A 13,178-nucleotide genomic window follows, 5' to 3' on the forward strand; every position below is an offset into this window, starting at 1 on the left:
TTAAGGGTCAAAAATGATAAAGTGGTCTTTCTATCCTTTCAGGTTTTATCATTTCTGACAAAGACGTTATTTTAAATGAAGAAAACATTGTGCAGCTGTCAATATATTTATTGAACATTTACATGTATACAAAAGCACATATGATCATCTTCAATTAACACTTTACTAAAACATTGAATGTACATTGTCAAAACAATATAGAGATTAGTCCATGTTTCCAGGTTTGTCCTCTGCGCTGTGGTCTGTGTCTGTGCTGCTGCCTTCTGTGTGTGAACACACACTCTGCTGTGTTTTCTCCTCCACGCTCCTCTCGATAGTCAGTTTTCTCTCAGCCTCCTCCACGCATGGAGCTTTGGCTTCCTGGATGTGGAGCTTCCCGTCTGGAGCCAGGTAGCAGGTGATGGCTTCAGGGTTGAGCTCCTCAGGCAGATCAAACTCCTGTCTGAACTCCTGGCGTCTGTAAGAGTAGCAGCCTTTCCCGTCCTCCTGCTCCTTCTCTGTCTTCCCACTGACCCTCAGCTTCCTGCCCACCTGCCTGACAGACAGCTCCTCTGGGGAAAAGCCTTGAGTGTCCAGGGTCAGGCCAAAGTGCTCTCCATCTTTCTCCAGCTGGTAGGAGACTGGTTGCACAGCTGCAGCGGTTTGGGAAGGCTCCGTCTCCTCCAGCATCTTGTGTTGAAGTTTGTCTATCAGCTCCAGACTGCTGCGCAGCTCCTGGAGGTTTCTCTGCAGTAGATCCTGCTGGCAGAGCAGAGGTTTGACCTCTGGCCACAGACTGCGTACAGGCCAGTAGAAGTCCATGAATGGACTGAGAGTAGACTGGAATCCATGAGAGCACAGCATCTTCAGTGTGTTGAGTCCTCTTGTTGTGAGATGAAACACTGTGAAAGTGTCTGTTCTGTTCTGTGTTGGTTGTGTTGCTTTCTGTCTCAGCAGTGGGACTGTCCCAGCTTTTATATCCTAAGTGGAGAAGCTTCAGAGTCTTCAGGAACTTTCCAGTCATTACCACAACTCGCCACTGGGGAGAGCTGTTTCTCAGGAGTGACGTCATCACTGAATCATACTGTTTTTTTTAGGGAGCTTACTATCTTAATGTATTTAATGTCAAATCTCATCATTGCTGCAAATAGTTAAAGTGATCCTATGTAACTTTCTAAAGAGCTGCAACTGTGGTCACTGGTCATATCAGACCAAATGAGGCTGCAGCAGAAAAACCTCTGATTGTATTGAATGAAGGAAGAAAGAGCTTTATTGATTGTGAGTTCAACTTTTCATCAGTAAAAGAAAGAATGAAATATTTCCTACATCAGAACAGGAAGAAAACATAATAAGACCACATGAAGATCAAAGCCAGATTCAATTAATATAAAATAGCAAAATTCTGAGAAAAGAGGGTTATAAAAGGCAGAGTATGAAAAAAGAAAATATACACTGATCAGCCACAACATTAAAACTACCTGCCTAATATTGTGAAGCCCCCTATTGTGCCACCAAAACAGCTCTCACCCATCGAGGCATGGACTCCACAAGACCTCTGGAGGTGTCCTCTGGTATCTGGCACCAAGACGTTAGCAGCATATCCTTTAAGTCCTGTAAGTTGCCTGGTGGGGCCTCCTCAGATTGGACTTGTTTTTCCAGCATGTCCCACAGATGCTCGATGGGATTGAGATCTGGGGAATTTGTAGGCCGAGGCAACACCTTGAACCCTTTGTCAGGTAAATAATGCACACACACCTGGCCGTCCACATGATGATCAGACCGGCCACCTTCTTCCATTGCTCCATGGTCCAGTTCTGACACTCATGTGCCCATTGTAGGCGCTTTCAGCGGTGCACAGGAGTGAACGTGGGCATTCTGACTGGTCTGCGGCTACGCAGCCTCATATGCAGAAAGCTGCGATGCACTGTGTGTTCTGACACCTGTCTATCATAGTCAGGATTAACCTGTTCAGCAATTTGTGCTACAGTAGCTCTTCTGTATGGTCGGACCAGACGGGCTAGCCTTCGCTCCCCATGTGCATGAATGAGCCTTGGGCACCCATGACCCTGTTGCCGGTTCACTGGTTTTCTTTCCTTTGACCACTTTTGGTAGCTGCTGACCACTGCACACTGGCAGAACCCCACAAGACCTGCCATTTTAGAGATATTCTTGCTCTGTTGTCTAGCTATGACAATTTGGCCCTTCTCAAAGTTGTTCAGATCTTTACGCTTTCCCTCTTTTCCTGCTTCCAACACATCAACTTCAAAAACTGACCGTTCATTTGCTGCCTAATATATCCCACCCCTTGACATGTTCCATTGTAATGAGACAATCAATGTTATTCACTTCACATGTGAGAGGTTTTAATGTCGTGGCTGATCAGTGGTATATATCAGCCATTATAAACAATCTTAAGATGAAATGGAAACTTGCTTTTTCTGACTTTTCCCTCCTCAGTCTTAAAGTAAAATATCACATTTTACTAATTTGAGGTCTCTGTTGAAGCAGTGTTGATTCTAAGTGGATATTTTACTAGATTAAATGACAAACATAGAAGATTGGAAACAAAACACTGATCTTCCATTTTCTGAAGCACTAAGAAGAAAAGAGGGGAAAGCTGTGCAATATCAAATGAATTTTAAGGGTCAAAAATTATAAAGTGGTCTTTCTATCCTTTCAGGTTTTATCATTTCTGACAAAGACGTTATTTTAAATGAAGAAAACATTGTGCAGCTGTCAATATATTTATTGAACATTTACATGTATACAAAAGCACATATGATCATCTTCAATTAACACTTTAATAAAACATTGAATGTACATTGTCAAAACAATATAGAGATTAGTCCATGTTTCCAGGTTTGTCCTCTGCGCTGTGGTCTGTGTCTGTGCTGCTGCCTTCTGTGTGTGAACACACACTCTGCTGTGTTTTCTCCTCCACGCTCCTCTCGATAGTCAGTTTTCTCTCAGCCTCCTCCACGCATGGAGCTTTGGCTTCCTGGATGTGGAGCTTCCCGTCTGGAGCCAGGTAGCAGGTGATGGCTTCAGGGTTGAGCTCCTCAGGCAGATCAAACTCCTGTCTGAACTCCTGGCGTCTGTAAGAGTAGCAGCCTTTCCCGTCCTCCTGCTCCTTCTCTGTCTTCCCACTGACCCTCAGCTTCCTGCCCACCTGCCTGACAGACAGCTCCTCTGGGGAAAAGCCTTGAGTGTCCAGGGTCAGGCCAAAGTGCTCTCCATCTTTCTCCAGCTGGTAGGAGACTGGTTGCACAGCTGCAGCGGTTTGGGAAGGCTCCGTCTCCTCCAGCATCTTGTGTTGAAGTTTGTCTATCAGCTCCAGCCTGCTGCGCAGCTCCTGGAGGTTTCTCTGCAGTAGATCCTGCTGGCAGAGCAGAGGTTTGACCTCTGGCCACAGACTGCGTACAGGCCAGTAGAAGTCCATGAATGGACTGAGAGTAGACTGGAATCCATGAGAGCACAGCATCTTCAGTGTGTTGAGTCCTCTTGTTGTGAGATGAAACACTGTGAAAGTGTCTGTTCTGTTCTGTGTTGGTTGTGTTGTTTTCTGTCTCAGCAGTGGGACTGTCCCAGCTTTTATATCCTAAGTGGAGAAGCTTCAGAGTCTTCAGGAACTTTCCAGTCATTACCACAACTCGCCACTGGGGAGAGCTGTTTCTCAGGAGAGACGTCATCACTGAATCATACTGTTTTTTTTAGGGAGCTTACTGTCTTAATGTATTTACTGTCAAATCTCATCATTGCTGCAAATAGTTAAAGTGATCCTATGTAACTTTCTAAAGAGCTGCGACTGTGGTCACTGGTCATATCAGACCAAATGAGGCTGCAGCAGAAAAACCTCTGATTGTATTGAATGAAGGAAGAAAGAGCTTTATTGATTGTGAGTTCAACTTTTCATCAGTAAAAGAAAGAATGAAATATTTCCTACATCAGAACAGGAAGAAAACATAATAAGACCACATGAAGATCAAAGCCAGATTCAATGAACATAAAATAGCAAAATTCTGAGAAAAGAGGGTTATAAAAGGCAGAGTATGAAAAAAGAAAATATACACTGATTAGCCACAACATTAAAACCACCTGCCTAATATTGCGTAGGGCCCCCTTGTGCCACCAAAACAGCTCTCACCCATCGAGGCATGGACTCCACAAGACCTCTGGAGGTGTCCTCTGGTATCTGGCACCAAGACGTTAGCAGCATATCCTTTAAGTCCTGTAAGTTGCCTGGTGGGGCCTCCTCAGATTGGACTTGTTTTTCCAGCATGTCCCACAGATGCTCGATGGGATTGAGATCTGGGGAATTTGTAGGCCGAGGCAACACCTTGAACCCTTGGTCAGGTAAATAATGCACACACACCCGGCCGTCCACATGATGATCAGACCGGCCACCTTCTTCCATTGCTCCATGGTCCAGTTCTGACACTAATGTGCTCATTGTAGGCGCTTTCAGCGGTACACAGGAGTGAGCATGGGCATTCTGACTGGTCTGCAGCTACGCAGCCTCATATGCAGAAAGCTGCGATGCACTGTGTGTTCTGACACCTGTCTATCATAGTCAGGATTAACCTGTTCAGCAATTTGTGCTACAGTAGCTCTTCTGTATGGTCGGACCAGACGGGCTAGCCTTCACTCCCCATGTGCATGAATGAGCCTTGGGCACCCATGACCCTGCTGCCGGTTCACTGGTTTTCTTTCCTTTGACCACTTTTGGTAGCTGCTGACCACTGCACACTGGCAGAACCCCACAAGACCTGCCGTCTTGGAGATATTCTTGCTCTGTTGTCTAGCTATGACAATTTGGCCCTTCTCAAAGTTGTTCAGATCTTTACGCTTTCCCTCTTTTCCTGCTTCCAACACATCAACTTCAAAAACTGACCATTCATTTGCTGCCTAATATATCCCACCCCTTGACATGTTCCATTGTAATGAGACAATCAATGTTATTCACTTCACATGTGAGAGGTTTTAATGTCGTGGCTGATCAGTGGTATATATCAGCCATTATAAACAATCTTAAGATGAAATGGAAACTTGCTTTTTCTGACTTTTCCCTCCTCAGTCTTAAAGTAAAATATCACATTTTACTAATTTGAGGTCTCTGTTGAAGCAGTGTTGATTCTAAGTGGATATTTTACTAGATTAAATGACAAACATAGAAGATTGGAAACAAAACACTGATCTTCCATTTTCTGAAGCACTAAGAAGAAAAGAGGGGAAAGCTGTGCAATATCAAATGAATTTTAAGGGTCAAAAATTATAAAGTGGTCTTTCTATCCTTTCAGGTTTTATTATTTCTGACAAAGACGTTATTTTAAATGAAGAAAACATTGTGCAGCTGTCAATATATTTATTGAACATTTACATGTATACAAAAGCACATATGATCATCTTCAATTAACACTTTACTAAAACATTGAATGTACATTGTCAAAACAATATAGAGATTAGTCCATGTTTCCAGGTTTGTCCTCTGCGCTGTGGTCTGTGTCTGTGCTGCTGCCTTCTGTGTGTGAACACACACTCTGCTGTGTTTTCTCCTCCACGCTCCTCTCGATAGTCAGTTTTCTCTCAGCCTCCTCCACGCATGGAGCTTTGGCTTCCTGGATGTGGAGCTTCCCGTCTGGAGCCAGGTAGCAGGTGATGGCTTCAGGGTTGAGCTCCTCAGGCAGATCAAACTCCTGTCTGAACTCCTGGCGTCTGTAAGAGTAGCAGCCTTTCCCGTCCTCCTGCTCCTTCTCTGTCTTCCCACTGACCCTCAGCTTCCTGCCCACCTGCCTGACAGACAGCTCCTCTGGGGAAAAGCCTTGAGTGTCCAGGGTCAGGCCAAAGTGCTCTCCATCTTTCTCCAGCTGGTAGGAGACTGGTTGCACAGCTGCAGCGGTTTGGGAAGGCTCCGTCTCCTCCAGCATCTTGTGTTGAAGTTTGTCTATCAGCTCCAGACTGCTGCGCAGCTCCTGGAGGTTTCTCTGCAGTAGATCCTGCTGGCAGAGCAGAGGTTTGACCTCTGGCCACAGACTGCGTACAGGCCAGTAGAAGTCCATGAATGGACTGAGAGTAGACTGGAATCCATGAGAGCACAGCATCTTCAGTGTGTTGAGTCCTCTTGTTGTGAGATGAAACACTGTGAAAGTGTCTGTTCTGTTCTGTGTTGGTTGTGTTGCTTTCTGTCTCAGCAGTGGGACTGTCCCAGCTTTTATATCCTAAGTGGAGAAGCTTCAGAGTCTTCAGGAACTTTCCAGTCATTACCACAACTCGCCACTGGGGAGAGCTGTTTCTCAGGAGTGACGTCATCACTGAATCATACTGTTTTTTTTAGGGAGCTTACTATCTTAATGTATTTAATGTCAAATCTCATCATTGCTGCAAATAGTTAAAGTGATCCTATGTAACTTTCTAAAGAGCTGCAACTGTGGTCACTGGTCATATCAGACCAAATGAGGCTGCAGCAGAAAAACCTCTGATTGTATTGAATGAAGGAAGAAAGAGCTTTATTGATTGTGAGTTCAACTTTTCATCAGTAAAAGAAAGAATGAAATATTTCCTACATCAGAACAGGAAGAAAACATAATAAGACCACATGAAGATCAAAGCCAGATTCAATTAATATAAAATAGCAAAATTCTGAGAAAAGAGGGTTATAAAAGGCAGAGTATGAAAAAAGAAAATATACACTGATCAGCCACAACATTAAAACTACCTGCCTAATATTGTGAAGCCCCCTATTGTGCCACCAAAACAGCTCTCACCCATCGAGGCATGGACTCCACAAGACCTCTGGAGGTGTCCTCTGGTATCTGGCACCAAGACGTTAGCAGCATATCCTTTAAGTCCTGTAAGTTGCCTGGTGGGGCCTCCTCAGATTGGACTTGTTTTTCCAGCATGTCCCACAGATGCTCGATGGGATTGAGATCTGGGGAATTTGTAGGCCGAGGCAACACCTTGAACCCTTTGTCAGGTAAATAATGCACACACACCTGGCCGTCCACATGATGATCAGACCGGCCACCTTCTTCCATTGCTCCATGGTCCAGTTCTGACACTCATGTGCCCATTGTAGGCGCTTTCAGCGGTGCACAGGAGTGAACGTGGGCATTCTGACTGGTCTGCGGCTACGCAGCCTCATATGCAGAAAGCTGCGATGCACTGTGTGTTCTGACACCTGTCTATCATAGTCAGGATTAACCTGTTCAGCAATTTGTGCTACAGTAGCTCTTCTGTATGGTCGGACCAGACGGGCTAGCCTTCGCTCCCCATGTGCATGAATGAGCCTTGGGCACCCATGACCCTGTTGCCGGTTCACTGGTTTTCTTTCCTTTGACCACTTTTGGTAGCTGCTGACCACTGCACACTGGCAGAACCCCACAAGACCTGCCATTTTAGAGATATTCTTGCTCTGTTGTCTAGCTATGACAATTTGGCCCTTCTCAAAGTTGTTCAGATCTTTACGCTTTCCCTCTTTTCCTGCTTCCAACACATCAACTTCAAAAACTGACCGTTCATTTGCTGCCTAATATATCCCACCCCTTGACATGTTCCATTGTAATGAGACAATCAATGTTATTCACTTCACATGTGAGAGGTTTTAATGTCGTGGCTGATCAGTGGTATATATCAGCCATTATAAACAATCTTAAGATGAAATGGAAACTTGCTTTTTCTGACTTTTCCCTCCTCAGTCTTAAAGTAAAATATCACATTTTACTAATTTGAGGTCTCTGTTGAAGCAGTGTTGATTCTAAGTGGATATTTTACTAGATTAAATGACAAACATAGAAGATTGGAAACAAAACACTGATCTTCCATTTTCTGAAGCACTAAGAAGAAAAGAGGGGAAAGCTGTGCAATATCAAATGAATTTTAAGGGTCAAAAATTATAAAGTGGTCTTTCTATCCTTTCAGGTTTTATCATTTCTGACAAAGACGTTATTTTAAATGAAGAAAACATTGTGCAGCTGTCAATATATTTATTGAACATTTACATGTATACAAAAGCACATATGATCATCTTCAATTAACACTTTAATAAAACATTGAATGTACATTGTCAAAACAATATAGAGATTAGTCCATGTTTCCAGGTTTGTCCTCTGCGCTGTGGTCTGTGTCTGTGCTGCTGCCTTCTGTGTGTGAACACACACTCTGCTGTGTTTTCTCCTCCACGCTCCTCTCGATAGTCAGTTTTCTCTCAGCCTCCTCCACGCATGGAGCTTTGGCTTCCTGGATGTGGAGCTTCCCGTCTGGAGCCAGGTAGCAGGTGATGGCTTCAGGGTTGAGCTCCTCAGGCAGATCAAACTCCTGTCTGAACTCCTGGCGTCTGTAAGAGTAGCAGCCTTTCCCGTCCTCCTGCTCCTTCTCTGTCTTCCCACTGACCCTCAGCTTCCTGCCCACCTGCCTGACAGACAGCTCCTCTGGGGAAAAGCCTTGAGTGTCCAGGGTCAGGCCAAAGTGCTCTCCATCTTTCTCCAGCTGGTAGGAGACTGGTTGCACAGCTGCAGCGGTTTGGGAAGGCTCCGTCTCCTCCAGCATCTTGTGTTGAAGTTTGTCTATCAGCTCCAGCCTGCTGCGCAGCTCCTGGAGGTTTCTCTGCAGTAGATCCTGCTGGCAGAGCAGAGGTTTGACCTCTGGCCACAGACTGCGTACAGGCCAGTAGAAGTCCATGAATGGACTGAGAGTAGACTGGAATCCATGAGAGCACAGCATCTTCAGTGTGTTGAGTCCTCTTGTTGTGAGATGAAACACTGTGAAAGTGTCTGTTCTGTTCTGTGTTGGTTGTGTTGTTTTCTGTCTCAGCAGTGGGACTGTCCCAGCTTTTATATCCTAAGTGGAGAAGCTTCAGAGTCTTCAGGAACTTTCCAGTCATTACCACAACTCGCCACTGGGGAGAGCTGTTTCTCAGGAGAGACGTCATCACTGAATCATACTGTTTTTTTTAGGGAGCTTACTGTCTTAATGTATTTACTGTCAAATCTCATCATTGCTGCAAATAGTTAAAGTGATCCTATGTAACTTTCTAAAGAGCTGCGACTGTGGTCACTGGTCATATCAGACCAAATGAGGCTGCAGCAGAAAAACCTCTGATTGTATTGAATGAAGGAAGAAAGAGCTTTATTGATTGTGAGTTCAACTTTTCATCAGTAAAAGAAAGAATGAAATATTTCCTACATCAGAACAGGAAGAAAACATAATAAGACCACATGAAGATCAAAGCCAGATTCAATTAATATAAAATAGCAAAATTCTGAGAAAAGAGGGTTATAAAAGGCAGAGTATGAAAAAAGAAAATATACACTGATCAGCCACAACATTAAAACTACCTGCCTAATATTGTGAAGCCCCCTATTGTGCCACCAAAACAGCTCTCACCCATCGAGGCATGGACTCCACAAGACCTCTGGAGGTGTCCTCTGGTATCTGGCACCAAGACGTTAGCAGCATATCCTTTAAGTCCTGTAAGTTGCCTGGTGGGGCCTCCTCAGATTGGACTTGTTTTTCCAGCATGTCCCACAGATGCTCGATGGGATTGAGATCTGGGGAATTTGTAGGCCGAGGCAACACCTTGAACCCTTTGTCAGGTAAATAATGCACACACACCTGGCCGTCCACATGATGATCAGACCGGCCACCTTCTTCCATTGCTCCATGGTCCAGTTCTGACACTCATGTGCCCATTGTAGGCGCTTTCAGCGGTGCACAGGAGTGAACGTGGGCATTCTGACTGGTCTGCGGCTACGCAGCCTCATATGCAGAAAGCTGCGATGCACTGTGTGTTCTGACACCTGTCTATCATAGTCAGGATTAACCTGTTCAGCAATTTGTGCTACAGTAGCTCTTCTGTATGGTCGGACCAGACGGGCTAGCCTTCGCTCCCCATGTGCATGAATGAGCCTTGGGCACCCATGACCCTGTTGCCGGTTCACTGGTTTTCTTTCCTTTGACCACTTTTGGTAGCTGCTGACCACTGCACACTGGCAGAACCCCACAAGACCTGCCATTTTAGAGATATTCTTGCTCTGTTGTCTAGCTATGACAATTTGGCCCTTCTCAAAGTTGTTCAGATCTTTACGCTTTCCCTCTTTTCCTGCTTCCAACACATCAACTTCAAAAACTGACCGTTCATTTGCTGCCTAATATATCCCACCCCTTGACATGTTCCATTGTAATGAGACAATCAATGTTATTCACTTCACATGTGAGAGGTTTTAATGTCGTGGCTGATCAGTGGTATATATCAGCCATTATAAACAATCTTAAGATGAAATGGAAACTTGCTTTTTCTGACTTTTCCCTCCTCAGTCTTAAAGTAAAATATCACATTTTACTAATTTGAGGTCTCTGTTGAAGCAGTGTTGATTCTAAGTGGATATTTTACTAGATTAAATGACAAACATAGAAGATTGGAAACAAAACACTGATCTTCCATTTTCTGAAGCACTAAGAAGAAAAGAGGGGAAAGCTGTGCAATATCAAATGAATTTTAAGGGTCAAAAATTATAAAGTGGTCTTTCTATCCTTTCAGGTTTTATCATTTCTGACAAAGACGTTATTTTAAATGAAGAAAACATTGTGCAGCTGTCAATATATTTATTGAACATTTACATGTATACAAAAGCACATATGATCATCTTCAATTAACACTTTAATAAAACATTGAATGTACATTGTCAAAACAATATAGAGATTAGTCCATGTTTCCAGGTTTGTCCTCTGCGCTGTGGTCTGTGTCTGTGCTGCTGCCTTCTGTGTGTGAACACACACTCTGCTGTGTTTTCTCCTCCACGCTCCTCTCGATAGTCAGTTTTCTCTCAGCCTCCTCCACGCATGGAGCTTTGGCTTCCTGGATGTGGAGCTTCCCGTCTGGAGCCAGGTAGCAGGTGATGGCTTCAGGGTTGAGCTCCTCAGGCAGATCAAACTCCTGTCTGAACTCCTGGCGTCTGTAAGAGTAGCAGCCTTTCCCGTCCTCCTGCTCCTTGTCTGTCTTCCCACTGACCCTCAGCTTCCTGCCCACCTGCCTGACAGACAGCTCCTCTGGGGAAAAGCCTTGAGTGTCCAGGGTCAGGCCAAAGTGCTCTCCCTCTTTCTCCAGCTGATAGGAGACTGGTTGCACAGCTGCAGCGGTTTGGGAAGGCTCCGTCTCCTCCAGCATCTTGTGTTGAAGTTTGTCTATCAGCTCCAGACTGCTGCGCAGCTCCTGGAGGTTTCTCTGCAGTAGATCCTGCTGACAGAGCAGAGGTTTGACCTCTGGCCACAGACTGCGTACAGGCCAGTAGAAGTCCATGAATGGACTGAGAGTAGACTGGAATCCATGAGAGCACAGCATCTTCAGTGTGTTGAGTCCTCTTGTTGTGAGATGAAACACTGTGAAAGTGTCTGTTCTGTTCTGTGTTGGTTGTGTTGCTTTCTGTCTCAGCAGTGGGACTGTCCCAGCTTTTATATCCTAAGTGGAGAAGCTTCAGAGTCTTCAGGAACTTTCCAGTCATTACCACAACTCGCCACTCAGGGGAGCTGTTTCTCAGGAGTGACGTCATCACTGAATCATACTGTTTTTTTTAGGGAGCTTACTGTCTTAATGTATTTACTGTCAAATCTCATCATTGCTGCAAATAGTTAAAGTGATCCTATGTAACTTTCTAAAGAGCTGCGACTGTGGTCACTGGTCATATCAGACCAAATGAGGCTGCAGCAGAAAAACCTCTGATTGTATTGAATGAAGGAAGAAAGCGCTTTATTGATTGTGAGTTCAACTTTTCATCAGTAAAAGAAAGAATGAAATATTTCCTACATCAGAACAGGAAGAAAACATAATAAGACCACATGAAGATCAAAGCCAGATTCAATGAACATAAAATAGCAAAATTCTGAGAAAAGAGGGTTATAAAAGGCAGAGTATGAAAAAAGAAAATATACACTGATTAGCCACAACATTAAAACCACCTGCCTAATATTGCGTAGGTCCCCCTTGTGCCACCAAAACAGCTCTCACCCATCGAGGCATGGACTCCACAAGACCTCTGGAGGTGTCCTCTGGTATCTGGCACCAAGACGTTAGCAGCATATCCTTTAAGTCCTGTAAGTTGCCTGGTGGGGCCTCCTCAGATTGGACTTGTTTTTCCAGCATGTCCCACAGATGCTCGATGGGATTGAGATCTGGGGAATTTGTAGGCCGAGGCAACACCTTGAACCCTTGGTCAGGTAAATAATGCACACACACCCGGCCGTCCACATGATGATCAGACCGGCCACCTTCTTCCATTGCTCCATGGTCCAGTTCTGACACTAATGTGCTCATTGTAGGCGCTTTCAGCGGTGCACAGGAGTGAGCATGGGCATTCTGACTGGTCTGCAGCTACGCAGCCTCATATGCAGAAAGCTGCGATGCACTGTGTGTTCTGACACCTGTCTATCATAGTCAGGATTAACCTGTTCAGCAATTTGTGCTACAGTAGCTCTTCTGTATGGTCGGACCAGACGGGCTAGCCTTCACTCCCCATGTGCATGAATGAGCCTTGGGCACCCATGACCCTGCTGCCGGTTCACTGGTTTTCTTTCCTTTGACCACTTTTGGTAGCTGCTGACCACTGCACACTGGCAGAACCCCACAAGACCTGCCATTTTAGAGATATTCTTGCTCTGTTGTCTAGCTATGACAATTTGGCCCTTCTCAGAGTTGTTCAGATCTTTACGCTTTCCCTCTTTTCCTGCTTCCAACACATCAACTTCAAAAACTGACTGTTCATTTGCTGCCTAATATATCCCACCCCTTGACATGTTCCATTGTAATGAGACAATCAATGTTATTCACTTCACATGTGAGAGGTTTTAATGTCGTGGCTGATCAGTGGTATATATCAGCCATTATAAACAATCTTAAGATGAAATGGAAACTTGCTTTTTCTGACTTTTCCCTCCTCAGTCTTAAAGTAAAATATCACATTTTACTAATTTGAGGTCTCTGTTGAAGCAGTGTTGATTCTAAGTGGATATTTTACTAGATTAAATGACAAACATAGAAGATTGGAAACAAAACACTGATCTTCCATTTTCTGAAGCACTAAGAAGAAAAGAGGGGAAAGCTGTGCAATATCAAATGAATTTTAAGGGTCAAAAATTATAAAGTGGTCTTTCTATCTTTTCAGGTTTTCTCATTTCTGACAAAGACGTTATTTTAAATGAAGAAAACATTGTGC

The 13,178-nt window shown here is 44.4% G+C and overlaps 5 protein-coding genes across 5 annotated transcripts; all 5 read right to left on the bottom strand.

Annotated features, from left to right (window-relative positions):
• Positions 1 to 172: 172 nt before the first annotated feature.
• On the bottom strand, positions 173 to 961 carry LOC121881141 (heat shock protein 30-like). The gene has a single exon (XM_042388790.1). It carries the CDS (start codon positions 841 to 843, stop codon positions 205 to 207), a length of 639 nt encoding a protein of 212 aa, XP_042244724.1. The 5' UTR covers positions 844 to 961; the 3' UTR covers positions 173 to 204.
• Positions 962 to 2,710: 1,749 nt separating this feature from the next.
• Positions 2,711 to 3,532, bottom strand: LOC121881123 (heat shock protein 30-like). Its single transcript, XM_042388771.1, has one exon. It carries the CDS (start codon positions 3,458 to 3,460, stop codon positions 2,822 to 2,824), a length of 639 nt encoding a protein of 212 aa, XP_042244705.1. The 5' UTR covers positions 3,461 to 3,532; the 3' UTR covers positions 2,711 to 2,821.
• A 1,874-nt stretch (positions 3,533 to 5,406) lies between these two features.
• On the bottom strand, positions 5,407 to 6,195 carry LOC121881138 (heat shock protein 30-like). The gene has a single exon (XM_042388787.1). The coding sequence runs from the start codon at positions 6,075 to 6,077 to the stop codon at positions 5,439 to 5,441; it is 639 nt and encodes a 212-aa protein (XP_042244721.1). The 5' UTR covers positions 6,078 to 6,195; the 3' UTR covers positions 5,407 to 5,438.
• Positions 6,196 to 7,944: 1,749 nt separating this feature from the next.
• LOC121881130 (heat shock protein 30-like) lies at positions 7,945 to 8,766 on the bottom strand. Its single transcript, XM_042388777.1, has one exon. The coding sequence runs from the start codon at positions 8,692 to 8,694 to the stop codon at positions 8,056 to 8,058; it is 639 nt and encodes a 212-aa protein (XP_042244711.1). The 5' UTR covers positions 8,695 to 8,766; the 3' UTR covers positions 7,945 to 8,055.
• Positions 8,767 to 10,561: 1,795 nt separating this feature from the next.
• LOC121881479 (heat shock protein 30-like) lies at positions 10,562 to 11,451 on the bottom strand. Its single transcript, XM_042389254.1, has one exon. The coding sequence runs from the start codon at positions 11,309 to 11,311 to the stop codon at positions 10,673 to 10,675; it is 639 nt and encodes a 212-aa protein (XP_042245188.1). The 5' UTR covers positions 11,312 to 11,451; the 3' UTR covers positions 10,562 to 10,672.
• Positions 11,452 to 13,178: the final 1,727 nt, after the last annotated feature.

Source organism: Thunnus maccoyii, chromosome 16 (genome assembly GCF_910596095.1).
Source record: "Thunnus maccoyii chromosome 16, fThuMac1.1, whole genome shotgun sequence".
In the NCBI taxonomy this organism is placed as follows: domain Eukaryota; kingdom Metazoa; phylum Chordata; class Actinopteri; order Scombriformes; family Scombridae; genus Thunnus; species Thunnus maccoyii.

Coding starts and splice junctions, on each gene's coding strand:
- LOC121881141 (XM_042388790.1), bottom strand. CDS start 843: ATGCTGTGCTCTCATGGATTCCAGTCTACTCTCAGTCCATTCATGGAC.
- LOC121881123 (XM_042388771.1), bottom strand. CDS start 3,460: ATGCTGTGCTCTCATGGATTCCAGTCTACTCTCAGTCCATTCATGGAC.
- LOC121881138 (XM_042388787.1), bottom strand. CDS start 6,077: ATGCTGTGCTCTCATGGATTCCAGTCTACTCTCAGTCCATTCATGGAC.
- LOC121881130 (XM_042388777.1), bottom strand. CDS start 8,694: ATGCTGTGCTCTCATGGATTCCAGTCTACTCTCAGTCCATTCATGGAC.
- LOC121881479 (XM_042389254.1), bottom strand. CDS start 11,311: ATGCTGTGCTCTCATGGATTCCAGTCTACTCTCAGTCCATTCATGGAC.